At 37.3% G+C, this 27,663-nt stretch overlaps 1 protein-coding gene across 7 annotated transcripts; it reads left to right on the top strand.

The window, feature by feature from the left end:
• Positions 1–939: 939 nt before the first annotated feature.
• Positions 940–27,663, top strand: RASSF9 (Ras association domain family member 9). 7 transcript variants are annotated; one of them, XM_019279893.3, is made up of 3 exons: positions 1,065–1,334; positions 1,420–1,682; positions 24,017–27,663. In XM_019279893.3, exon 3 carries the CDS (start codon positions 24,033–24,035, stop codon positions 25,290–25,292), a length of 1,260 nt encoding a protein of 419 aa, XP_019135438.1. In that variant the 5' UTR covers positions 1,065–1,334; positions 1,420–1,682; positions 24,017–24,032; the 3' UTR covers positions 25,293–27,663. The 7 variants fall into 7 exon arrangements, with proteins under 7 accessions (XP_019135440.1, XP_019135438.1, XP_010412071.1 ...); XM_019279895.3 differs by lacking the exons at positions 1,065–1,334; positions 1,420–1,682 and adding an exon at positions 940–1,026; XM_010413769.4 differs by lacking the exon at positions 1,420–1,682 and having other exon boundaries at positions 1,066–1,334.

Here is a 27,663-nt window from a genome sequence, read left to right as displayed (position 1 = left end):
TGAACTGAAAATATGTGGGGTATTCCTAGAGCTGCCAGTAATAGGTAAACCATGGAATGAGCCTTTGGGGTTTTTTTCTTCAGGAAAATTAAATTCTTGAACAAGGGAGGAAAGGGGAAGTTTAGAAAAAGCCTTTTTTTCAGATAAGCCCTTACTCTGGTAGGCTCCTATTTAATCATCATCCCTGGTTGATAAAACAATTCCCTATTGTGCTGCACCTTTCGGCAGCCACATAAAGAATCTGCCCTGTGAGGGGAAAAAAAAAAAAAAGAATTATTTACATCTAATATGTAAATATGTACCTGTTAAATTACTGCAAAATGTAAAGGGCTGGGGTGTGCTAGGGCTGTGCAAGGGACTTCCTACCTGCCCTGGGACCTTCACCTGCTGGTAGCAGCCTTTTGGACACAATGGGTTCTCTTTCGCTTCTGCTCTAAACTGGAGGAGGGAAAAAAAAAGATTTTTTTCTTCTGAAGCTTTACTCCAAATCTCTTATTCCCAGGGGGTTCCAGTGAACAGGAACCATGGTGTGTGTTCACTTCCCTTCTGGCAAAGCCAGATTAAAATAACAAAAAAGGTCCTGGAACAGCATAGTATGAATCCAGTCTTTCGTGTTGCACATTTTGGAAGGTGCATTTAGTCTGTGAAGGCTTTCATGCAAATAGCTCGTTTACTTAAAAATCCAGGGAGAGCAGAGGGGCCACAGCGGTCTTTTTTCCTTCATCTTCCTCGTTCAAGACCTTGTAAAGAAGTACCGAGGTACTGAAAAGACAGATTATTATGCATTGAAAACTGGTGTGGCAACTGTAGCTTGCTCCTCATTAACGCGTGTGTTTAAGCTGAGCGACTTGACCTGAAGTGGCTGGAGTCTCCCGGGGAAAGTTTTCAGTGCTTGTGTGTGTGTGTCTTTACAGAGTTCCGCACGGGAGCAAAACCCCCTCTTTCCCATTTGCTGCCTGCTGCCCTGAGGGTGACAAGGCTGAAAGTTTAGCAAGTTCTGTGCATAACTTCACATCACAGGAGCAAGTGCGTATTCCACCCCCCCATCCCCCCCTTTCTTTTTCCTGCTTCTAAACACCTCCTTCAAGTTCGCAGTTGGGCAGGACTCCAAAGGTGCAGCAGCAGCAACAAGCTGGAGTTCAAAGTTAGCAGTAAATTGCACAACTTCCAGCTCATCGCTACGCTCGGTGACTATTAACAAGCTGGAAGGCGCTCAGGCAAAAAAATAGGGGAGAAGGGAACACCCTCGAATTGTTTGGGGATCGCTGATGTTATGCCGCTGGGATCATGGCTCCTTTTGGAAGGAATTTATTAAAAACCCGGCATAAAAACAGGTAAAGTGCGTGGGTATGTGGAGGAAAAGGCAGGGCGATATGGGATGCATTCTTTTTCATACTTTTTGTTTGGTTCTGGGGGCAGGATGTGTTATCCGGACCGTGCCGTTCCCGGCAGCTGCACTCCGGGGCTCACCTGCGAGCGGGAGCCGGGCCGGGGGAACGGAGGGGAGCGGGCCGGTGGGAGCTTTTCCCCTGCCCCCTTCCCAGGACCTGTCGTGCCCCTCTTCGCTCTGGCTTTTTTGACTCCTGGGCAATATTTTCCGTGAGCGGGAGGTAGCTCTTCCGGACTTCGAACCCTCCCCGGCTGAACCGAGGCGAGCAGTGGCGGTGCCCCGCGCTGGGAAGGTGAGGCTGGCCGGGCCCGGGAGAACCGGCTGCAGCCCCGACGTGCGCGTCCCGTCGGCGGCCGGGCAACCCGGAGCCCTTCCCCCGCCCCGGGACAAAACTGCCCGAGTTTCTCGTGGGAAGGCCGGGCTCCGGGCCCCTCGCCGCCCGCCTTAGCCCCGTTGCTCTGGGAGGTTGAGCGGCAGCCTGCAACCCCTTCGGAGCAAACCCGTCCCTTATCTTGTCCGCTGGCTGCCAGCCTGGGAGGTAGGAGAGCATCGAGCTCTCAGCATGGGGAGGAGGGGATGCTTCTTTTGTTTAGCCTTTAGTTCGGGATGGACTTGTACTGGATATACTTTTTTTTTTTTTTTTTTTTTTTTGCTTAGAAAATGCTTCAGAGGGACAGCTGTGGTCCTTGGGTTGACTACCACGAAGTTTCTTTATGGGGACTTTGCACCTTATGCTGTACATGCTTCCACATGCCCCACACACGGGCTGCAAAAAGGAGAAAAAGGGTTATGTGATCATGCTAGGTGCTAGGGTGGCTCTAGATTTTTTAAGAGTAAATTTGCTTGGACCCTATGGAATGTACAGCGGCTGAGCCCATCCAGGTAAAGCTGAACAGAAACAGATGACGGAAATTTTGCCTCAGTGAGAAACTCTAAAATCACTTGTAATCTCATCCCCATTTCACCTAGTGCTCTTCACTGAAATTTAGTTTGTATTTAAAAGAATACAAAGGATGATCTTTCCCATGGGGAATATATTTGAACTCTAAATAGTCTTGTAAATACGTCCCATTTCTTGTTCATGTTTGGGTTTTGGTTTTCACATTTGATATACTGAAAATTATGTAGGGGGGTTTGTATTTGTCGGGATTTTGTAAAAATACTAAGTTAGCGTATTATATGGAATATAAGTTAGAAAGATTATAACATTGTAAGTCAATGTTTAAAAATCAGATACTATTTTAGAATTATTAATGTTGCAGGTTACTGATTAAACAGTGTATTTTGCTAATGTGTCTGAAAACAGTAAAACTTTGATATAATTCTCATGTGGCCATTTTATGTTTAGAAGATCTAGAAAAGTAGATATGAACTTTTATACAAAATTGCTTTTACATAGAGCTGTAAATTTATTACTCTTAAAGTAGAAGTTTTGTTCCTGCCATCACTTACCTGAATAAGGATTAAATCACAAAGCACAATTCCACTGTGTTCAGCGGTGGAACTGTTTCTCTTTTGGGTATTTACAATATCTCACACTAATTGCGTCAATCTCACTATGTTTGCTGATGTGACACTTTATTCCTCAGGAAAAGAAAGTCATAATCCAAAGCTTTAAATAGGCAATAAAAATTAAAATACCAAAGGAACCATTACTGTGAACATCTAGGACTTTCTTTTCATTTTATTCTCCCATCCCCAAAAATAAATGAATGCCTCTAATGGAAGAGAGTTTTTGTGGCAATAAGAAGGGGCTGTATGACCACAGAAATGTAGGGGGAGGGGGTCAAGAACAAAGAAAACTACATAGTTCTTAAGATGTGTTATAATCTACTCAGATATTTAAATTTCTGCATACTTAATGTTAGCTTTGATACTGAATTTTGAGAATTAAACTTGCTTATGCAGTTAGTAAAATGGTTTTGCAGTATGATTGAAGAGCTACATAATAATTCTTTCTCATTTTAATTGTATCTTGGTGAACTCATTTGAAACCTTAAGAAGTGAACTTAAAATCCTTCACTGTGTTTAGGCTGGTAGTTGGAAAGTCAGAACTTGAGGCTCACTGCCTTGTCTAACTACGTGTAAAGAAGGACACAAAAGGGCTATACACAAATGTATATCTTTAACCTGCTGCTGCTATTTTTAAATAGGACTAATGGTCATTCACCTTTCTGGGAAACTCAGCTTTTTTTTTTTTCTCTGGAAGTTTTTAACGACCATTTGCTATATGCAAATAAAACTCCTGAAAGGTTTAAGATAAGAAAATGAGGAATAAAATCTATGTTTACATGAGGACATAAAGCTAAGTTGAGGCAACAAAGGTAGGTGGAAGAAGAGCCAGAAGGAAAATGAAGGCGTTACAGTCATTTGCTCAGATAACAAGATGACACCACTGTAATTAGTGCTTGTCTTGCAGCATCGCCCAGAGGTTCCAGATCAGGGCCCTGTTTAATAGTAGGCTCTTCACATCCAGATTGTAAATTGTCAGTCTCTACCCCTTAGACCTCAGAGTTTAAACAAAGAGGTTACTCTGAGTCTGCGTCTCGGCAAGAGGCAAGGGATGTTGTCCATTATGGCGCGAGTTTTTAGAGAAAGAAACTGAGGTTAAACCTCAGGAAGACAAAACCTTTGCTGAACTACTGTTAGTATTTGAAAGATTTTCAGTCAGTATTACTCTCCTGGGCTGCTGAAATGTCACTCATACAGAGACAGCACAAGGCCTATGTAGCCAGTAGATCACTGTAAACCCTGGTTTGATTTCAGGGGAGTGGCCTCTAGGATTGTGAGTCCAACATATGTTTCTTGGCAAGAAAGACAATAGTGATATTTTGATATCTTTTTCAAGAACTGTAAGTAGTTTTTACACTATTTTTTGTCCTTCTATGACAACCAGAAGTAATCACAGTCCCCAGAATGTGTATGTGCTTGTCAGTGTGTCCCCAGGAGAACAATACTTCCAAGACGCCCCACCCACTTACAAACCCAAATGTGCGCAACAGGGACAGGCTGTACCCTCTATGGCAACAAAGGAAAGTGGAAAGTTTCCTGCAGGAGTAAGGCTCTGCAACATGAATAAACTCAAGAGGATTTATTTTTATGCAAATCTCTTAAAGATGCTTACTTTGAGAGTGAGAGGAATGCTCAGCTCACATCACACTTCAGAAGTGTAGTGAGGGCAGAAAATGCTTAGCTGAAGGTGGAGGAAGAGAAAAGGCACTGAATTCTTTGCACATAAGGTTAGTACTGATCTAACACATTGCTCTGCCCAGAGACAAAACAGCTCTCTATCCAGATATGAGAAATACAGAACATACATACTTGCAATGTTTAGGTACCAGGGTTTCACATTGTATTCGATTTCCTGGTTGCCAAGCAGAACAGGAATTTATGCTGCATTGATTTTTGGTAAGATTAAAATTTCTCTGCTCTTGGGTGCTAGATTTGATCACTTTAAAAAATGGGCCTTTAGGTTTATTTAAATTCTTCAAGGATATCTGGATCTATGTCACAGTGAGAAAACTGATCTTGTTGCTGTTTCTTTCATTGAGACCCCTTCCTTGGGTTTTGCACATAAGCCTTAGCCAAACTTGTTGAAGCTCTACTGTTTCATTCATGTTGTAGCTGGGAAACTGAAAGGAACAGGGTACAGATAATCCATCTTGATGCTGTAGGTCTGTCCTGTTGTGCACTGAGAAACACACCTTGAGAAATATATTTTGCCAGTGTACATCATGATGGCCCTATGTTTTACTACAAATGTTTGTACACTCTGTTTGCATGCAACAATTCTGAACCCAGAGTAATGTTTCATGATTAAACAGGTTTGTTACAAATCTATTAATGTTTAAATGTGTTTACTGATTTTGCTTTTCCTTTCTGTATTTTTTCCACCTTTTATTGCTTACTTTTTTCCACTGTTTTCCATTTTTTCCTCACTGCCAGAGGAGTTAGCATAGTGTTTCTCTGTAGGAGGCAAGGACTTACTTTGCCTACTTTTTAATTCTGCCTTTCTTTAATTGCCTCATCTCTGGTTCAGATGTAGAAAGAAAGAGCATATATCTCCATTCAGTGTTCCTGATACAGAGGGAATTCTTCCTGTCCTGACAGAGGCCCCTCCCCAGTGAGACACACACTCAATTATTCTCTCAGTTTTTGTATTACAGTGCAGGGTAGTGAATTAGATTAGAGACTTCATCTATCTGATACTGACCTAGCATTTCCATGATCCCTCCCTTTTTCCCTCCCTCCAGTAGTTTCTCATTGCATATAGTTAACACAGTGATTTGTGTATTACTCTGAACATCTCTTCTGCTCTTCCTACGGTTGAGTGCACTGCGGTACATTTTAAACCTTGATTAAGCAAAACTGAAAATGCTCAGCATTGAGGTTTGGACTGGTAAAGATTTTGGAGATCAGCTGCTTGTCTGAATGAACTGTGTATGACCCACACTGTAAGTCTCATGGGACCATGTGAGATGTCTAATACTTCTCTTGGATGAGCACACCCGGATAAAAGTCTGTATGAAGCTATAAAGGTGCTTTTTGATACAAGACTACGAGGTATTTGGTATGTATGTTGAAGGGGATAGATAAAAGTTTTAGAATCAGTGGTGCTACCTGTGTTAAATTTTAGATTGAAAAGATGGTGCTTGTTTGGTAGAATGGTAGAATGCATTCTTTTTATTTTTTTTTTTTACTTTTCCCTGAGTGTGAGATGTATTAGTGAACTATCAAAGAAGTTGTTCCTTTTTGAGCCAGACTTCATACATTATAATTTATTTTCTGGTCTGGCTTTGGAAGATTTGTCTCGGGTCAAAATGGTTGCATACATTTTCTAATAGTCTTTGTACATATTTGTTCACTTCACTTTCAGGAAGAGCTTTTGTCTAGCAAAACACTAACCTTATTTCTAAAGAGTTAATTATCTACTATTCTGGGAGGGCAGGCAGCAATTTCATTCTGAAGGAGTAAATAAAATGAGTAATAGAAGTGTAATACTACACCATCTAAGAGCATGACAGGTTATGTTGAAGCTAATTTGAAACACTAGTATAGTGCAGTCAGGCTGAGAGATACATTTCAGACAAAACCCCCATTTTTTTAGTAAAAGCTTAATAAGAGGAAAAATCTTGCTAGCCAGTGGTCATTTCGTATTTTACTGTTGAAAAACTAGTATTATGCATGAAGAAAGACTCTGACACATTGCTAAATGTGTAATTAATTCAGTAGACATAAGTAAGTTTTCAAAGATGGGGACTTTTAAAAATTCTATTAACTTTAATAAAAGTCAGTGATAATAACAGAGTAGTACCTCTTGATTTACCTATGCTCAGAAAAAAGTCTTCTGTTTGCTTTACATGATTAATAATAACAATTTAAAACTCTGGTCTGAAACATTATTATTTGAAAACATTAACATCACATATGCTGTACAAGCCTTAATTAGTTCATCCAGCTTCTATATTTAGTATGTTGATAAATACTTGTTAATAGTGACAGAAAGGATGATGCAATATAAAAATTCTGAGACCACACTTTAAGTGAAGCCTAGAACTGAGTGTTGGACGTGCTGGTACCCAGTCATGTGCATAGGTAACTGGGCTATTATTGTCACTTCTATTGTTTCTCTAACGTATTTTGATACTCTGAAGATGATGACTTTCTGTCTTTTTCTGTATAGTGTTTCCATGCTAGCAATTCCTTGGGTATCACACAAAACAGATAAGAGACAAAGAGTTTCAGGAAGCTTTGTCCAAAAGAATACTTTTTCGAGCACATTTCTGGAACTTGACTCAAATAGGCTCCAGGATTAACCACATTGCCTTTTCCTGGTTTGACCTAGCCAGAAATACACTTAGGGTGCAGGTGTTGCAATAGTGATAATGATACTGACTTGTTTGTGACCTCAAAAAACTGATAAGCTTACTTAGTTTCCCTTAGCTGTAATTTGGGTGTTAATATTTACATGCCTCAGGAAAATAAGTAGGACATGACTAGACAGTGTAAAATGTGTAGAAGTACAGAGTGTGAAAGTGAGTTAGTGGGAGAGGTATGAATTAAATCTGTGAGTTATTTTTTTCTAGTTCTTGTACAGTCCATTAGACCTAGCTGCCATGCAGGGAAGTGAGAATACACTATGGATTGTTTAGGTTTGATTTTATGTGATTTTTGAGGAATTTTTCAATGGTCTAAAATTTTCCATAATGTTAAAAATGTCTTGTGAGGAGGGTTTTTAATGTCTCAGAAAGAGAACTAAATAAAGAAATGCCATGTGCATCTTAATATATTTTGAGGTGGTTTTGTGAAGTGAACAAAAGAAAAGAAAATTACCTGTAGAAACTACAAAAAAGAAAGGAAGGTTCTTGATGGTAATGATAATAGAGTTGCCATGTAATTATATTTTTAATGCTATGAAACCCAAATCCTGATGCCATGTGGAAGTGAGGAAAAGACACCAAACTTGAAAGAAAAAATTCCAGTGCATGTTTGTCACATCTCTCATGCACTTTCTTTATACCCTTTATTTAAAGATGTATTTCTCTTTCACCTACTTTCTTGTTTCATTCTCACTCCTGTCTACCTGAGTACATTTTTGCCTCTGTTGGTTTGAACCATTTAAATTGTAGTTTAGATGGTTCATAGATATGCTTTTTTGAGTGTTAGCACTGGAAGAAGCCAGGCTACCAACTTATTTCTTATGTTGTAATCTTGGAGGTGGTGTAAGCCTTTGATTTTCTAGGTTGTGGTTGTTTTTTTATGATTTTTTTCCACATTAATTAGTAAGTTGCAGAATAATCATAGGAGGAAAATATATTTATAGAGAGGGTGTTTCCTGTGAATATAATACATAATTTGTTTATATTGAGGGTCAAAATCATTAATCTGATTAAGTTGCTTTCTTTATTCTTCACCCCTATTTGTTCTCTTCCATTGATTTAAAGAGTTCTGAGTTACAAATTTCCGATCATAATGGTAAATATAATCACCTCTATTGAAAAGCAGATTTTATTTTTTTTCCTCCTTTTAATAACAGAAAAATACCAAAGCTTAAAATAAACATTTGAAAGCATAATATTCTCGTGTTCAAGGACTAAATCAGGTTTACGAACATTTAATAATCTATTAGACCTTTGTTTTGGTCAGGTATAAATATATTTACCTTACTTCAGCTTGTAAGAGTGTATGACCTCACTGGGATAATGCAGTTAAGTGAAGACTACTAATTTTTAAGAGAGTCTGCCCTTGGGTCTTGAACATGCAATTTGCTTTGTGTTAATAGATTCCATCATCCATATAGAACATCTTACTTTGCTTTCCCCAACCTCCTTCAATTCAAAGGATTTATTTCTACAGAAAGCGCTTTTAAGCTACAATGTTTTTCAGAGCAACAGTTAGGACACTGTTTTGATAACCTAAAATATACCTCGTTTGGCACAGGAAGGTATCACATTTTGCTCACTGATCAAAGAGTGGTTTAGTGATATTTTAAAATGTGGGATCTTGTGCTGATGTTCAGCTGCTGATGTTTTGTTTGGCTTCGTAATTGGTAAACTGATGTTCTGACCTGCTGTTTTGTTTGGACATTAGCTGTTGACAGACTTCCTCTGTACCGGTTGCTAAGGCACTGTGTATACTTTTTAAACTTGATTATTGCCTGTATCTCTCAGGACCACTTTGTTGTTGATATCCTGTTTTACTGAAAAGCTCTGCAAAAATTCAGTTTTCTAACAACAGTTTGGGGTTCATATTGACTTTACTGCACTTTCCCAGACTCCTGGTATTTTAAGGATTAGGTAGATAACTAATAATGTTTGTTTATCCATGAAAGTCACTGCAAGTTTCAGACAAAGATCTAAGTTATCTTTGGAACTGCAGTTGTGGATGGTCACAGTACTTTTGCTGACACTCACATCGCTCCTGAGATTCAAGTGCACAGTAAAACACAAATGTCAAGCTTCATCTTACTCTACTTGAGCCACTGAAAATTTAGGTATCTAGTCATCAAGGTACTCTTTGTAGTTAATGGATACATCTAAACACTTCTGGAGGGCAATTCATTCAGTCTTAGACAGGCTGTCAGTATGGGATTAGTCACCCTTTTGGAGGTGCCTATTTTATGCCACTGATTACAGAGGAAGGTCAGAAAATTATCTTTGACTGCACATCTACATTTTTAAATAGCTTAAGGTAGATGATATGAGCTCCGCCCAATCACTTTTCATGGAGCATGCTCAGATTTGTAGAGCAGGTTATTAACCATCTTCTGCACCACTCATTTTAGAAATTAGAAAGGGAAACATGAACGGAGAGGTGAATTACAGGTAGATAATGTATGATTAAGGGAGAATCTTCCTAATAGCATGGATGTTTTCCCTGACCCTGCCACAAAATTCCTGCCTGATTTAGGGCAAGTCATATAAACCACAGTTTACAGAAATGGTTACTCACTGTGTGTTCCTCATTTGCTAATTCAGAGTCCTGTAAATTCTTACATATAAGGACTGAGCAAAGGAAGTTTACAGATGTCTTGCTTTGCACATATCTGTGGATATCAATTCAGTTAGACAGAGTGGGAATTTAAATGAGTGGATCTCTTTGGCTTCAAACTTTTGAGCTTTTGTTTGTAAAAGGGAGTTCTTTCACTACAAAAGTATGTGGAGATAAATTCAGTAATGTCAGCCTGAAAAGCAGTTGAATATCTGATGGTAAAGGGCATATATCAAAAGTTTAAATTTTGAAGTGTCCTCTAAAAGGGTTGTACCATACCTTGGAGAAAAGATACCAATAAAAATGCACACATATTGAACAAACAAAAGTAATAAGGGCTGGTTTTATGGAGGATACTTTGATGCTAAATGTAATTGTAGTAACCTAAGACAATGTTTAAGAACTTCTGGTGTTTCAATTCTGACTAGTAGCACTCCCCAGCCACCTGTACTCCTATCGTGTCTTACACTGGTCCTGAACACTGTGCAGTTTGTGCCTCCTTCATTGTGCATTTTCCAGGAAAGTCTTGTGAGGTTGTTCTAAACTGAAATTCCTTCAGTATTTAATGTTGAAGCTGCACCATTTTGTGCTGGCTTGAATTACAGTAAGGCAGACAAGAACAAGGATTTGTCTTGAAAGCTTCAGTGAGAGAAGGGAATCAGGGTTTTGATTGCTGTTCTAATTATTATTGGGTTTTTTTAAATGCAGTGAATATTTGAACATGATCTAACAGCATCTAAGTCCTGCCCTTTTGTTCATGTTTGTAACTGCTTTAGGTCAGTTCCTGCTGAACTTGCTGGTGTCAGCAAACCCCATTGTTAGGAGTTGAATCTTCTGTAGTATTTTCTGTGGAAGTTGAGATGTCCAAGTGAGTATTATGAATTTCAGCAGCAAGGAAGATAAAATTCAATGTCTTCAATGCCTCAGTACCTTCCGTGTCTCTTACAAAACTGATTATATTTATTTAAGGGAAGCAGGTGACCAGTGTAGCAGAGAATGAATCTTGCTGTGCATACACTGAATCAAATTAATTTTTGTTGAACTAAGTAGCATGGAAAACTTCAACAACAATGTCAGAAATTTTTCAGTACTTGGCTGCATCTTAAACATATTCCTTTGTGCTAAAGCACTTGTGCCTGGTAGGCATATATTCAGTATAAAAATGCATACATGACAGCTTGTGCTGTATGTGATCATGGAATGCATATGTATAGCTCATAAGATATACTGTCACATATGTACAATAAAATACGTTACAACCCCAAAATCTTTGTATATATAAACAATACATGCAAAAGTAGCCACTTCTGTAGATTGCATATTTATGCATCTACGTACTACAAACCTGAGTACACACCAGACTTTTCTAGAAGTCAGAAGTGACAAACAGAATGTGCACATGTCATGGAAGAAAGCTAAATATGTGTATTTCTTCCAACATGACAGAATTGTTCACATGGCAGAGGGAAGCATGCCTTTACCCAGCTGTCACTGTGGTAACCACTCAGCTTATGAAGTACCTTGTTAGAAGGCCTTTTTATCCTCCCGGAGCTATGAAGCCATCTGACTTGCTCATATGTTGAAAGGATCCCCACCTGCAAAGACATTTGGATATGTGAAATAAACACAGGATTAATTTGAATGTTGACTCAGTCTGACTTTCTGTGAGCTAATGACAACAAGTAGTTCGCAGTGTCTTTCTGGTGTCACAGCCTCCTTGGGATAATCACTATCCTGCCATAGATGTGTCTCACAAAACTAGCACCATTATTTTTTGGGCCTGCCTTGGTCTTTGGTCACAGTCACGTAGCCGTGCTTAGCTTCAGCTCTGCCCACTGCAGATTTTGGCCTATACATGCTCTCCCTGTTCCTCACCAATCTTTTGCCAGGAGTTACCACCTTTTCAGCTGCATTAAATTTTTGAATGGTTTCCTGCTAAACTTCCTAAATCACTTTTAGATGGCTATCTTAGATGGTTTAACAAGGCTTTTATCTTTATGGCTTAATTCAGCATAAGTCATTGGAGGTCAGAGAAGAAGCTCAGCTCTAGTGGGAGGGTTCTGATGGACAACCGACATGGTTATGAGCCTCTTCAGATGGACCCAGCTGGAAACACATTATCTGAACTCATTATGTCTGTCATAGAACAGGTTTTGAGCTTAAGTCACAGTCATTCAAATATTTTAGGATTCACATGGCTTTTTACCTGAATCACATGGAATGTCTCTCCTCTGCAGTCAGCTTCCTTCATCTTCTTACTGCTAAAAATTTGAGGGGGGGCGGGGGGCAGGGGCTACTGGACACCATTCTCTGTATCTCTCTCTTGTCTACACCTTTCTTCTTTGCGTTAATCTCATGAATTTCCCATTACTCTTGGTAATCTTTATGATCAAGCATTAAACTTGCTTCCAGACAGCAATTCATCCCTTTTTGCCTTTCCTATCTATATTGCTCAGCTGGCTAGAGATAGTTTTGCAATCTCCTATGCCCTCTTTAGCATATCCATTGCTTGGGAAGAGCACAGTTGGTGAGGTTAATAATTTATTTCATTTGTTCAGTGGCTTCTTCAGAGAAGATGTGGTTATATTTCAGAGACCCTATCAGCCTGTGGCTGACTAACTACATATTGAAGCATTCATTGATAGGCAATTTTAGAAAATTACTTGAAAGCATAAGCTGCACAAATCTCTCAGACTGACAGTGGACACTAAAATGCTTCAGGTTTCTTTTAAAAAAAATTATGTCCACTCTTCTCATTAGCATAATTATGTATCTAGTACTCAATTTAGCTCTTTAGACTGAACATTTATATAAGAGTCCACTTCATTATCTTGTCCTTTCTTCCTTTCAGCTCTTCAGATACTGTAAGTAATGGAACACATTTGTCACTGAATTGTCTTCCAGAAAGTTTGAGGGAGAAATTTAAAAAAAAAAAAAAAGAAAACAATTGATTGTAAATGACATCTTGATAGAACATCCTTTGAGGTGATATTTTTCAAAATGATTTAATGAAAGAAAATGAAATGGGAAAGATCATACAATATAGTTTCGAGGTGGGGTGGTTCACTCTGTGAAAGTTATTGCAATACATGGAGAAGAATATTAAAGCCCATCCTGTCTTTCTTATTCCTGGAAAACTGTAGAGAGATACTCAGACTAGATTTTATGATATACAAAAAAGCTGTGCTGACAAATCATTAGATTTAAAAAAGTTAGGAAAGGGTGATGATTGGTGAGGTTGTAGAACAGCTCTAAAGACTTTCTCTTGCACAAAGGGCAGTCCTAAACCCCCTTTCCAGGCTTCTGGACATTCTCTACCATTGCGTTTGCATAGCTACTATTCTCGCCTGTCACCATAGAACACAAATGAATATTCTTCTTATTTTGTTTTCTGAGCCTGAGTTCAGGCTTAGGATTGGCAAAATGAAACCCGGTCCATCTGGACTTTCCGTTCATTAGGAATGAGAAGAGCACTTGTCTCACATGGTGCCGCCAGGAGCAGAGAAGTGCAAAACATGCACAGCATGTAAGGGTTTGTAAGAAGGTAACCATCCCAGCCTCCTTCAGATCAGGGAGTATTGGAAAAGTAGCATGAAGTCTTATTACTTCCTTGTCTGTATCTCATTCCATTATTTAACTTTCCGTATTATCATCTGTCTACATACAGTGAGCTTTGTTCATGTTTTGGCAGCTCAGACCCAACCTCAGAATGCTTTGTGTTTGTTTCTTCACTGGGCAAAATGTCAACAAAGGCAGGGGAGGGAAGCAGTGTACTTCTGCCTTTCAACAAAAGCTGAACTGAATTTCATGGAACCACAAAAAAAAAAAAAAAAAAAGAAAAAACCCAAACCAAAACAAGCAAAATAACCCCTCGTACTCTCAATGCTTGGAATTCCCCTCACTTCTTTGATCTTAAAAGCTCATAAACAATTAGGGTGCTTCTAAAAGGCAGTTATGAGAATTCTAGTGGGAGAAGTTAGATAACACAAATTTCTATTAACTGTAACAGCAACTCTGTCGTTTAGGAGCCTGTGTTCCAAAAGAGCTACAAATTATTCTGCTTCCTATATACTACTGACAGTGATGGAGTTTTAGACACATTCTCTACATTATTAATAGGATCTCCATAAAGCTTGTATAGTGTAACCAGTGCTTAAATATGCATAGGAAGTTAAATTAGATGTGGGAGCAATATAAAAAATTGTATTTTTGCAATATAGCAAAATTCTCATGGTAGATGAAAGGTACCAGTGGCATTTTCATTTGTTCACTAGTGAGAACTACCTGCTGCTCAAAATCAAGACGTAGCATTTACTGTATTGATATTCCTAAACTTCTCATGTTGCTTTTTAACACCGAGGAATTTGAAAATGCCCATCTTCCCATCCCCCCGTCATGATCTAAAGAATCACTATCACTGAATATGTCAGTGTTTGTTTTGGCTCTGGAGCTTTTCCTGGATCTTCCATTCCTATATAACAGCTGCTTCCTCAGTAGCAGTTGCAATATACACATCAAAGCATGTTTTGCCAGTAAAGTAAATTGTTGATATTAATGTTACTCATCTTGGAAAATATTTCGTGGACAGCTAATTTTCCTCTTCTTTTCTCAAACCTCCACCTCCACTGTGTCAGGCTACTTCAAATGCAGTCCTGCTAGGATAAATGTGTTACCTGTCATGCCATTTTGTGTGCACACCACGCTTGCTGGAATTCCAAACATTTTTTTGACTAATATCCACTTACCAACCTTACGACTTTGACTATACAATGGGGAAATGATGATTAGTCTGACAGGAAGGTAGATTTAAAGCAGATGTAATTTATAGAGAATGTGTACCCTTAGGGGCAGAGGAAAATTTCAGAGGTAAGACAGGAGGAAAGGGCAGGGGCAAATGCAGTCTCCACTGCAGCCTTTGCACTTGCCTGCAGGTTAAGTGATTGGAAGCGTAAACATGGTATAGGGCAGAGCTAATAAGTGGAGGACCTAGTAAACTTTTGGTCAGCTTCACTGAAAATCTGCACTCGGACCTGGCAAATGAGGTTTTGCAAAAAAATTGGCCACTGTAGCAATGACACAGTGTCCTGTCATTATTACTTAGAGCAGAAAAGGAGTGTTCAGGTTAACCCATCATAACTATCACTCTTTTCTAGTGACCCAGGTGTATAATTCCTCTTGCAGTATCTCTTCTGTCTTTCTGTTAGTGCAATATCCTGAGTTAGTGCAATTTCTTGGCTTGTTTTCTATGTAGTACAAAGTCTGCTGTCTATCCACTTAAGAGATGAGAGAATTATTACTCTCAGCCCCTGTTGGTCCTTCTTGTTGGCTGCTTTAGTTTCCTTTTTTATCTACTTTAAGTACTGCCAGGGCTTTTTTCCTTCTTTTATTTTTCTTGACAATTGGTCCCTGTTCAGACACCTGTTTCCAAGAAGTACAGTTATTAGAATGAAGCACATGATTTCCTGTGGGATTTTTACCAAAGTCTGACATTTCAAGTCAGAAGCAATCTGGTGTGAATGAGTTATTTGCAATAAAATAATTACCACAATTATTTTGTTCAAACTGTCATACTTTTTATTCTGTTAAAAAAAAAATACTATCCCATTGCAATTCAATGTTATTTCACTGAAATTTGTCATAGTGCACCAATATGGTAAAAAGTGTTTAGGTGAACAGAAATTTCAACCATAGATCATTGCTGAATTATAATTTATGCAATTTTGTACAGTAGCTAAGGTGATGGCATTTCTCTTCAGAAGAGATGAAGGAACTACTTACAGTTTTAAGTACATAAATTTTAATTCATATAGAACATAATTTGCAACAGCTGTTGCTAATTAAAATGCTTCATAGAGCCTTCCTGACAGTATGGGTATCTTGTTGAATTAAAAATTTATGCCTTTAAAAAAGAACAGAAAAATGAACATAAATTTATACCAGGAAAAAATGTGTTGTAACTAGCTAGTTATAAAAATAGACTTTCTTTAAATTGTTTTCTTTTTTCAAATATCTGAAATATTTCAGTTAGAGCATCCAAACTACTGTGTATATATGTATGTTTGAAAAATATCACATGGCTCACAAGATGCCTAATTTTATTTTATTTTTAGTAAATGCCTATGTACATTTCTGTAAAAGAGGAAGTTTTATGATAGAGCAACATTAAATGGATACAGAAACAGATGGTAGAGAGAAATTTATTTCTCTCTATAATAATAATTATTTTGTTTTCAGAAGTTCTGTGGTGTTCTTTCCAAGTCTTCCTGCAGTATTGGGACTACACTGATTACCTGTATCAAAAGGTTTTATTCTTACAGTTAAAGTACTAGTTCTACCTTGTCATGATACCTTTCAGGTGGCCATTTCTCTGACTTTCATGTGATGCAGCAGGGAAGAAGAACCAAGTTTCTGACATGTCATGTGTGGAATTTCTGTGTCCTCTATGACATGGACATTAACTGTGGACATTAACATGTTATTAACATGGATACTAATGTGTCCATTAATATTGGCTTTAGGTACTCATGAAGGGGAATGGGAATGCAGTTAGTTAATAGGCTCACTTGAATCCCTAAGGCTTTGGAGTAATTCCAGCTTCATTGGGTAGTGAGAGAGTAGCTGCTTCCTCACTGCTGCCCGTAGGAAACTCAGAAGTGTGTAATCTAGTTAGTCAGGAGGCATACCAAGTATAAGATGTGGCTTTTTTTGCTTTTCAAATAACTTTACAGAAGGGGACAGAAAGTTGAGAGAAAGGGTGATTTAAATGTGGATAGTCTGAATAAACTTAATATGAACTTTCAATATGAGCCATTTATTCCTGGAAGGTTGAAATACTTCTGACCCTAGCTTTCATATGGACTGTGTATTCTCTATACTTTTAATGTTTAAACTCACTTTCAAAAATCTTTTTGGATCAAATGAAGTTAGAGTTTCTTCCAAGCAAGAGCTGCAATACATGGCACCAATAGCTTTACTTTTTTGCAAATTTCACAGATAAGAATCACACAAAGCCAAAGTATGTTTTGATCTTTTCTTTCATGATGATCATCTATTGTCTCATACATGCATACACACACACACACACACACATGTATATGGTAACATTCTGAGATTTTGAAAAAGAAACAATAAAAGCAATACAATAAAAGCAATAATAAAATAAAAACAATAAATCAATGTTATCTTATCTAAATTGTATGTGATGATGTAAGTATTTTCTATGCTTTGACTTCATATTAGGTTGTTGACTTCATATTAGGTCAGACATCTGGTAGAAGCAGCATTCCCACACCCTTTCCATAAATCATTGGACATTAGGAAAAGGTTCTTCACTGAAGGTGGGGTTGGGTATGAGAACAGTCTCTCCAGAGAGGTGGTCATGGCCCCAAGCCTGTCAGAGGTCAAGGAGCTTCTGGATGATGCTCTTAGTCATATGGTTTAATCTTAGGTAGCTCTGTGAGGAGCAGGGTGTTGGAGTCGATCCCTACAGGTCCCTTTCAATTTGAGATATTCTGTGATTCTGTGTCTGATAAATTAGTTAGCCCCTCTATACCCTGACATGTAAGAGTTACTGGTAACAGAAGCTCTCAAATTACAGGCAGCATGTGCCCTATGCTACAAATGTAGGTGATTTGTGTCAAGTAGGTATCCCTGTAATATTGGCTTATTATTTCCAGCAAGTAAATATAATTAAAAACCATCACAATTTGATAGATAGTCAGACGTATCTTTGATGATAGTTATAGCTCAGCTCTAAGAGATAGCAGAGATTAATAATCTTGGCACTGAGATAACAAGGTTTTTAGAAAGTGCGTGAAAACAAGGCAAGTGCTCTCTGGGCCCTTGCACATGGAAGAAACATCTGTGGGTGTTGAACAAAGAGAGGACCATAGCACAAATACATACTTCCCAAAAGGCCCAGCAGCATGCTCAAGGACCAGCCCCTTGAAAACACTAGATTATTAAATGTTTAGTGTCTCTTGCTCTCCCAGGATTATATATGCCATTGTGTCACCACATTTTCAAAGGAGAGCAAGTGTCTCAGCCACTGAGCAGGCCTGGCTGGGAGATTGCTCCTCACTGTGCAATGTGGCAGGTGAGAGACATGGCACAGAACCTCTTACTGAGGAGCTGGGAGAGTACAGCTTAAGAAAGAACAAGGGGACTGCTGAGCAACACGGGGAGCACAGCCCTGCCTGGGTCTGCCTGAAAGTTTTATGTTTCTTAGTGCACTCTAGGAAAGCTCTGAGATGGCAAACCCTGAATCTCTAGGCAAGGACTTCACTGCAGTAGACAGCAGCAGGATCATCTTTTAAAGCCTTTTTGGCTTCTCCATTGAAGAAAGTGAATTGTTCTGGGTGGTATCTTGACATAATGTAGGGGTTTGCTTAGAAGTTTAGAAGCACTTTGATCTTACTTTGAGGAGGTCAGGAAAGCAGCATACCTACATACCTACATACTCTTATCAGCTGAGGACCCCATCACAGCACTCTGTCAATCATAAAACACAATTATCATCTGATTTGTTGCAGATTAGGCTGTATGTGCTATTGAGAGGGCTTAGGCTGTCATAGAATAAAACATGATTTTCCCAATAAATTGGTGAAAAAATGACTAAGGTATTTTACACAAATGGCTTTCCAGCATGAACTCTTTGATGGAAAATTTATTTAGAGCTGTAATTCATTTTCAAGGAAAAAAGTTAATGTATTTCTTGGTGTGAGATCTATTTTCACCAACTGATATTAATTCCATATAAATTATTTCAATAACTGAGAGGAGGCAACTAGTAAAAGGTTTTGGTCATAAATATAATCTCAGGTTTGAGTTCCTTTCCTAAGTATTTTTTTAGTTAATCAGTTCAATTTTTCTTTGCAGAGGGTATGTCAAGAAATAAGGTAATATTGAAAAATGAGTTAATTTTTGGGGGGGGGAAGAGGGGAAGTCTAGAAAGAATTTGTTGCAGTGAAGGGAGACAAGATTTTTATGCTTTTTTTTTCAACAAAGGCAAAATACTTTTAGTGTCCATTATATTTCAGAAATACTGTATTAAGTTGCTAACAATATCATATGGAAGTGATCTAGTCCCAACAGAATGTTTGCAGAAATTAGTAAAGAAAAAGAAACATTTGTACACATGAAGGTGAAATTCTAAAAAGTAGGGGGATCCCTTTATTTAGTTGGCATATTGGTTGTAAAACTGTATATTGCATATTTAGGGAGATTGTTTTAGGAAGGCAAAGAATGTGTTTGATACGTATATTTTTGGGCCAGACATACCTTAAAGTCAGTGAATATCAAAGGTGCCCCTTCCAGCATATAAGCTATCTCATATTTTGATTTTGTGTGACATAAGTACATGTTTTTGTTTTGTCTATATGTTGCTGGAATGTATTACCTTCCCCTAGGCCTGAAGAATAAATAAACTAATTGTATATCTGACATACAGTAATCAGTTTGTGCTGATATAATTAAGACTGTGTGAGGTCTAGAGCATGATTAGGATGGGGTTTTGGGTCACCTTGAAGAGAAGCAGGCAGCAGAAGGCATGAAAATAGCAATCAAACCAAGCAAACAAAAAGATTGGAAATGTGCTTTTGAACATTACTAAATGGTCAGGTTTTAAATTCCCATCTGTTCCTCAGTAATCAGTGGCTTTGTAAAAAAGGAAAAGATAGACTTGCATGTAGTTGTTATCATCAAGACTTTATAATCTTAGATGTATAAGTAGAACATTTCGGTGATCAATTCAAAGAAACAGAATTCAAGCCAGAACTGAAAGCTTCAGAGCCTGCTTACAGCAGCAATGCATTTTAAAAAAAATATAAGTTGCTTAGCTAGTTTTGAAGAAATTTTTACTGTGGTCTTGAGGAAAGCCAAACATTTAAACTGGGAAAACACTTTGGCTGTTATACTCCTATTAACTGCTAGGTTATTAGAAATGCCAGTTCTTTTGTGTCCTTTACAAAACCGCAGGACATGAAAGTCAAGGAACTTGTAAATATGAGAAGGTTGCCTCTCTGTTAAAATGATTGTTTAAAAGCAGATCTTGTTCCTGAAGATTATAAATTTTAGTATTGCATCTCAGGGAAAAAAAAAAAAAATTCCTGTTAATCACCAATATTCATTCAAGACCTCTTCCTTAGTATTGTAATGAATTAATGGATTTTCTTGTAAATTACCGGCTAAATTGAATAGTCAAGGTCTAAACTAAGCTGTGAAGTTATGATGTGTAGATACCACATTTAGTTGTCTTTACTAAATCAACTGCTGCTGTAACCTTTCTTGTTACATTTCTATCAGATAAACCAGAATCTGATTGGATTAATGTCATCTGAATCAATCTGATTCAGGATTGATCTCACCTGAATTTACCTACCTGAAAATGAACTATTTGATTGAAGGCAGCCATATAGGTCTCTTGTAGTTAATGAAAGAGAGAAATAGCTTCATCTGATGGTTATTCCCAATGATCAAAGATGGGTTAGGCAGTGGGGATTTCTTCTTTGAGGTCTCCTCTCTTCTCTTGAAAAGAGGAACTTTGATGGCGAATTTACACTGAAATCATAACTTTCATATAAATTCCACTTCATATATGTAGAATAGAATCTTCACTTTCTATGAGGAAAGCACAGTTTAACAAAAAACATTAACATTTCCTAGTGCTGGCATCTTGGTGCATCCTGAAAGTAAGTTTTAATAATTGTTAATCTGTGACTGGCACAATCATGTTTCATTTTTGTTTGGAACTACCTGAATTAACTATGATGAAAGAATTATACAATAAATTTTACTTAAAAGGTCCATGGTAAGGTGCCAGTTTACAATTTTTTAGTGGAGGATAATAAGGAACCACTTTTCCTATTTTAGAAGATATTGGAATTCCATGGAAATGTAAGATTATAAATGTCTTGCTAATTTCTTTTTGGTTAGAAATAAAGATCAAAAATTGAGTGAAGTGACTGAATAAAAATTAAGATAATATATGTTGGGACAAACACATAGAAAAATTAAGGAAAGAATTTGTACTTTAGCATTCTGTTTTGATCCAAGAATTACAGACATGTGCAGAATTTCTTTTGATTTCTTCTCTCCTTTTCTGTAAAATGTGACAATATAATTAAAGATGTAGGTTACATACATTAGATACATATGTATGTGTAAGTACATATTTTTATGTACAAGCTACTTGAGTTCTTTGGGTGCCTGCATGTGCATACATTATGCAATTCTGCAGTGTTACTACTAGTTATATGCTATAGACAAAGTAAAAAACCATCCTTCCCTAAAAAAGCTTAATGTAAAGTCTGGGCAGACAGGTGCATCATAACTGAAGAAGTCACAGGGGGTAATAAACAGCTAAAAAAGGGTTGGGAAAGTAATTCAAAGACGTTGTTTTTACACCCATATTGTTTTCAGGGATCCTGTAGAGGTTGCTTTACAATTATACGGTGTGTTTCCATCAGAAGTTTGCTTAACTCCTGCTGAACTCTGTGGGAATTCTTTATGAAAGTATAGTAAAAGTATTTATCAGTACAATAATGATGGGATGTCTACGGGTTTGCAGATTTATCTGTAGATTTACTAATAACACAGAGAGAAACTGACTTCATAAGAAAACTTTAAAGGAGCCAGGAGGAGAAGAGACAGCTTCTGCTTAATCCACATAATTGGTTACATACTGAAAATATCAACTAGATGAAAGTATGCCAATCAACCAAAAACAAGAATTAAAAAAAAAAAAAAAAAAAAAGGAGGAGTTTTGATTTGAAAACAAATTGCATAAGACACTCAGAAGAATGCTAGAAGAGACGGCTTTCACTTCCTGAAATGTATTTCTTGATTGCAAAAGAAACCAGGAAAGATACAGCCTGAATTTACTGCCTCAGATTTCCCAGTATGGTATTTCATATACTTTTATGCCTTTGTTTTTCTTTATTGTCATTACTTTTATAAATCTAAATTCAATGACTGGTAATGCACTTATATTTGTAAATCAGTTATTTATGTATCAGTAGTGAACATGGTTTGAGACACTGTATTTTTGATAATTCATTTTTCCTTATTTTTATAAATAATAAATAATGTAGCTCAGTAGTTTATTTGTTGCTTTTTTTCTTTTCATATCTGTAGTGTAAAGCAAATACGGAGTTATTTTAGTCACAGTGGACTTATGTTGCAACTGGCTATTTACCTGAATTTCACTTAACTGGCAATCTGTCTACAGAAAAAAAAAATTATAACATCCTGTATACCATAAATCTCAAAGGACTTACGGATACTGATTTTTTAGCACGTGATGTACTTCACAGTAATGCCATTTAATCTCATATGATCCTTCATTCCTTCCCCCCTGGTTAAACTTGAATATTACTCTTTCTTTGTGCCACTTTGCCGTTTTCTGTGTCTGTAATATATGCTTTCTTATTTTGAGAAGTAGTCTATGAAAACATTATTAATCTTTCGAGCACCAGTTTCAAAAAATAATTACTGTAAAATGCTGGTCTGTGAGGAGGAGCTACTGGAGAAGGAAAATGATGTTATTACTCAGAGTCATCTACCAAAACACACATTTTACAGAGAATGTTCCAAGACCTGAAGCAATGTAGTTGGACAGAGCTCTCCTGTGAGAGAATAGTAATAAACTTACACTTGTCAGTTTTATTAGTATTCATTTGCAGTTTCCTCTCTTTTAAGGATTTTTGCCTCCTGGTCAGAGTGGCACCTAGAGCTGAGTCAATCATAGTTCAATTTATTGGATTGCAGTGTGTCTGTCATGTTGTGTAATAACTAAGAAAAAAGAACAAGTTGGATTGCTTTACTAATAATAGGGTATAACCATAATTAAGCCAAATAAAACTCCATTCCTAGTACAACTCAGAAGTCTAGAAAAGTTCTATGAATATGTAGTCCTAGATAGAAACAAATGCTGTATTGAGTCCTTTGAACATTACCTGAGTAGTTATTTTCCTTTTCAAGCTTTTGAAGCTACTCCATCAGACTAGGTTAAACCTCATTCATTCAAATTAACTGCGAGGGATACCAGAAAATCCAAAGAAAGGCATTTTTCCTCAGGAAATTTACTGTTTTATCATTTTATGCAAGAGGTCAAATCATCACGTCTGGGCAAGAAGCAAATTATTCATGTGGAGTCTTGAGAACACAAATATCCAGGCAACTCTGCCAACATAGGCCCACAGCAGTCCAGGACCAGATGGGGGCAAAATGAAGAATTAGTTGTAAAGTGAACTTCTACCTTTGGTCAACTGAATTGTTGTCTGGGCACTACTGATTGTACTGATTAGACAGTTACAGGAGCCGTAGTGGGATCTCAGACACCTGGAGTTAGGTATCTCAGTGTATAAGGAAGTACCAGGTTAATAGCACATTCACTGTAATTCATAAACAAACAAGTAAATAAACAAGGTAAATAAAATAACTTTTTTGCTTTTCTTGCATTTCTGTATCATTTCAAATGTGATAAAATACAGACCCATGTATGTATTCTTTTGCAGCTGGTATTCTCTCACAACTCACTGGAATTCAGGCTATTTGGTGCTTCAGGAAGAGCAACAAATTTATTGACACTTACTAGTGAAAAAAAAAAATTGGAACACAAATGTTTTTATGCTTGTGTGGGTGCAGGTGTGGCAGAAGAGCTGTAGATTTATCCTATTGTCAGATTCATCTTTCCTCAGTCCATCTATGTTCAGTGCACTCTTCCATTCAGAAGCCATTTCTAAGAGCTTAGAAATGTTTGTGCAGTCTCTGTAATGAGAACAAATATGAAGATCTGAAAGCCATGTTATCCTAGGACAGTCTGAAAGTGTAAGGCAGATTGCCAAACTTTATCACTGATTGTTAATACACACTTACTATGTGTACAAAACCAATATTTGATAAAAGACATTTTGTGTGAGATTCTCATTCAGCTGGACTAGTAATAATATTAAAGCACTAGCCAATTAAAGCTGTTACTTAATCCAAAGACATTTCTTCATGCAATTTAAGCAAGCCTATTGTCTTGTACAATGATACAGGAGTTTTTCAATGTGTTAGTCATATCAGAATTATAGTAATTATTCATACTGTCTCTGCCATTGATATGTAATTTATACATGGTCTCTTGCTTTACAGATCTCCCAGCAAGGACATGGCTTCAAATGAAAGAGAGATTGTGGTTTGGGTTTGCCAGGAGGAGAAGATTGTATGTGGCCTGACAAAGCGCACAACTTGCTCAGAAGTGATTCAAGCACTGCTTGAGGAACATCAGACAACGTTTGGAGAGAAAAAGGTCCTTTTTGGAAAACCTAGTGATTACTGCATTGTAGAAAAATGGAGAGGCTCAGAGCGAGTACTGCCTCCCTTGACAAAGATTCTGAGACTTTGGAAGGCATGGGGGGAAGAGCAGTCTAATTTGCATTTTGTGTTGGTAAAGTCAGATGCTTTCCTCTCATTTCCATTGTGGAAGACAGCTGAAGCCAAGGTAGTACAAAATGTAGAAAAGCAGTGGGACCTCAGTCCAGCAAACTACATGAAGATGTTGCCAATAGACAAGCAAAAGAAAATTGTGAGGAAGACTTTCCGGAAACTGGCCAAGCTTAAGCAGGACACTGTTCAGCAAGAGAGAGATAATATGGAGACACTGATTCATCTGATCATTTCTCAAGATCATACCATTCATCAACAGGTCCTTAGAATGAAAGAACTAGATATGGAAATTGAAAAATGTGAAGCGAAATTCCATCTAGATCGTGTGGCAAATGATGGAGAAAATTATGTGCAGGACTCCTATTTAATGATCAATACAAGTGAGGCTGAGCAGCAAGGGAGTAGGCCATCTGATCAAAAAGAGATGCATGACTATTTGAGCAAAAGTGAGGGAATTTTACAGGTTGAAGAGAGACTGAAACATCACAGACAATTAATAGAGAACCTGTGTGCTGAAATTGAAAGAGAGGTACACGGTTTATGCACGGAAAAAAATGGAGAGGATTTTCACACAGAAGGAGCAGCTGATGCTGAACTGGAAACCTCAGATTTGGAAAGTGTAAAACATGAGCTGGAAAAAAGTATGAAAGATGGTCTGAGAATCAACTCATACCTGAGCTGCATCCAGAAAGAACTTACGTACAGGGACTCACTGCTTCAAAAGAAGGAAAAAGAATATGAACTTCTTACAGAAGAATTTAATTCACTTCATGTTAAAGACAACATTGAAACTAGGCTTCAGTCAAATGAAGAGCCATCCAAGGGCAGTGGCATCTCCAGTAACAGCATTGCTGTTCCTGACTTTGTTCATAGAGTGACTAATCTGGACATAAATGATACAGACTCTGACACTGGAATCAGCTCTACACACAGTCAGGACTCTGAAATAACTGCAGGGGACATGGTACTGTTGTCAACATAGTTGAAAACAGTTATGCATTTTTGAAAATTTTGCTTTGGAGGATATTTATAAGAGTTAGTAAACCTGTTGTCTTGAAAGTTAGCTCTTCAAGATATTAAAGCTGTGGCACTGCTTTAGCAAAGTAAACAGTGTCTATTTATGTCCTGAATAGTATACTTGTGCTAGAATGCATTGGTTAACTGGTAATAGGTGCAAAGTTTTTGACTTTGCTAGGTTAAGACAGATAGTTTAGACTTTGTAATATTGTTACTCTGTGAAACAGGAGCATTCTGATTGGCTTGGACCAAAATTTTGGAGATTTCATGTCCTTTCATCTTTGGATCCACTCCTGCTTCTCTTAATGTTTTAGGAACATGAAAGAGACTAGGGAAAACTAGGGCAGGAGCTTGATCTTCTGCTTTGTTACATTAGCTTTATGCAGATGGAGTTTCCTTGCTATGAAGCTGCTGTAAAGGAATATATAACTGAGCATTTAATCTGTTAAAAAATAGTTTTCATGATAATGTAGAACAAAAGAAATATAATTACATTTATGCTGATTTTTTAAATCTAGTTTATATATAATATCAGGATGATATTTTTAAAAACTCCCAAGTCTCATTTTAAAAATTACCTTGCACACATGGGTTTTTAATTTTAATTCTCTTTCAGCAGCTTTTATCTGCTTTTAAGATCCTTAAACTCCCTACTTATCTGCTGTTACCCTGTAGTTGCCCCAGTGATGTTTAAGTCCACGTAGTTCCTGCCAGCAGGCATGTCAGAACTGCTTAAGTCCTGCTTGTGCGAGACACTCAAATCCCAGGCTCACACCTAGCCCTAGAGGCATTTTCAGCAAGACTTTCTCCTGCCTATCTCACCGGTTGGATCCAGTGTCTTAAGCCTCCTCAAAACATGACTACCAAAAAAAGTGTAACAGAAGCAACAGGCAGGAACCAGACATTTTAGTCTCTGACTAGACACTGTTTCACAATAGCTAGCTGGCAACTATTTTCACGTAGCAAGTAGGTTTTCAAATCCCATCTCATACTGTTTTGGAGCAGGAACCCATAAATCCTACTTCCTCAGTGAGGACTTTGGGATAAAGATAAAACTGGTCCACTTTATATAGCTAATAAAGTATTGGGCTCCAGGTAAAATAAAAAAATTAAAAAAAAAAAAAAAGAAATGCAAAACAAAAGAATTTTACAACTATGTGGTTAAGTCAATTTTTTTCATTTAGGATGTAGTAGTTTATCTCAAACCCTTCTCCAGCACATTGCTGTAAATCCAAAGCAAAGCTGTAGAATTGAATTGTCTCCTCATTTACCAAACAAGATTTCTAACTCTGTGCTAGAGGCTCTGCTAATAGAGAACACATGCATAATTTTTGGGGTGCCATGTTTATATTTTATAGATCAATCTGTTTAATACCTCTGATTAAAGGAATTAAATTGAGAAATAATTACAATATTTCTGAAAAAAGTTCAGCCATGCAAAAATCAAAGAGATCCTGGAATTAACAGCCTACAAAGTAAGCAAATTGACAGTACCTAGAAGGTATAAATGTAAAATTCTTTCAGATACACGGTTTTATTTTTCTATCATTTACTTCTCCTAAATGTCTTGTGTTTTCTAAAATGGCCAAAGTGCTAGGACTAGTGATTAGCACATATTTAATGCAGAAAAACAAAAAAGGAAAAGAAAATAAAACAAAGCCTTTTCTAAAAGGAAAATTTTTGTGGTTTGTTTGTTGTGGGTTTTTTTTCCTAATCCTGGATATTATAAATAGTTTCTGTTTCAGCAAAGTGTGCTAGTTGCCTTAATATATTTTGTGTTGTATTTTTTCATACAGTGTTATTTGAATGCTTCAATAATAATGTGTAATATTTAGACTCATCAGCTCCTGATGGAAACACATGTATGAAATATCTTATCTTTGTAATAATTTATTAACGCAGCTCTGCATCTTTTGACCTCTGTGGTATCACTCTGACAAGTAGTTAAGCCCAGAGCTCTGAATGCTGAGAGTAGACTAATGTATTCTATGAGTTCTTATGAGTTTAGTTAACAATAGTTACAATTTGTATTGAGTCCTTTTTTTTATATATAAATACATAGAGGATAGAGAATTGAAACAATAATTTACACAGCTGTGCAGGCTAGTACAAGACGCGTGGGGGAAAAATTAATTTCCACTCATACTCTACCAGATTTATTTTGCTCATAGGAACTTGTGCCGGTTCTCTCAACTGATCTTTATCCACACTAGGTGGTTGATTGTACCTCCCCTGCAACTTGTAGGTCCTAATAGTATTACTGTTTTAAGAAGAAAGTAGGAAAAATAGGTTGAGAGAGAATATTTCTTAAAAAATAAAACAATATTAAAAATCCA

The sequence above is a fragment of the Corvus cornix genome, chromosome 1A (assembly GCF_000738735.6).
Source record: "Corvus cornix cornix isolate S_Up_H32 chromosome 1A, ASM73873v5, whole genome shotgun sequence".
Classification (NCBI taxonomy): Eukaryota; Metazoa; Chordata; class Aves; order Passeriformes; family Corvidae; genus Corvus; species Corvus cornix.
The sequence above is the reverse complement of the archived record's forward strand: the minus strand, read 5'-3'. Positions and strand labels throughout refer to the sequence as shown.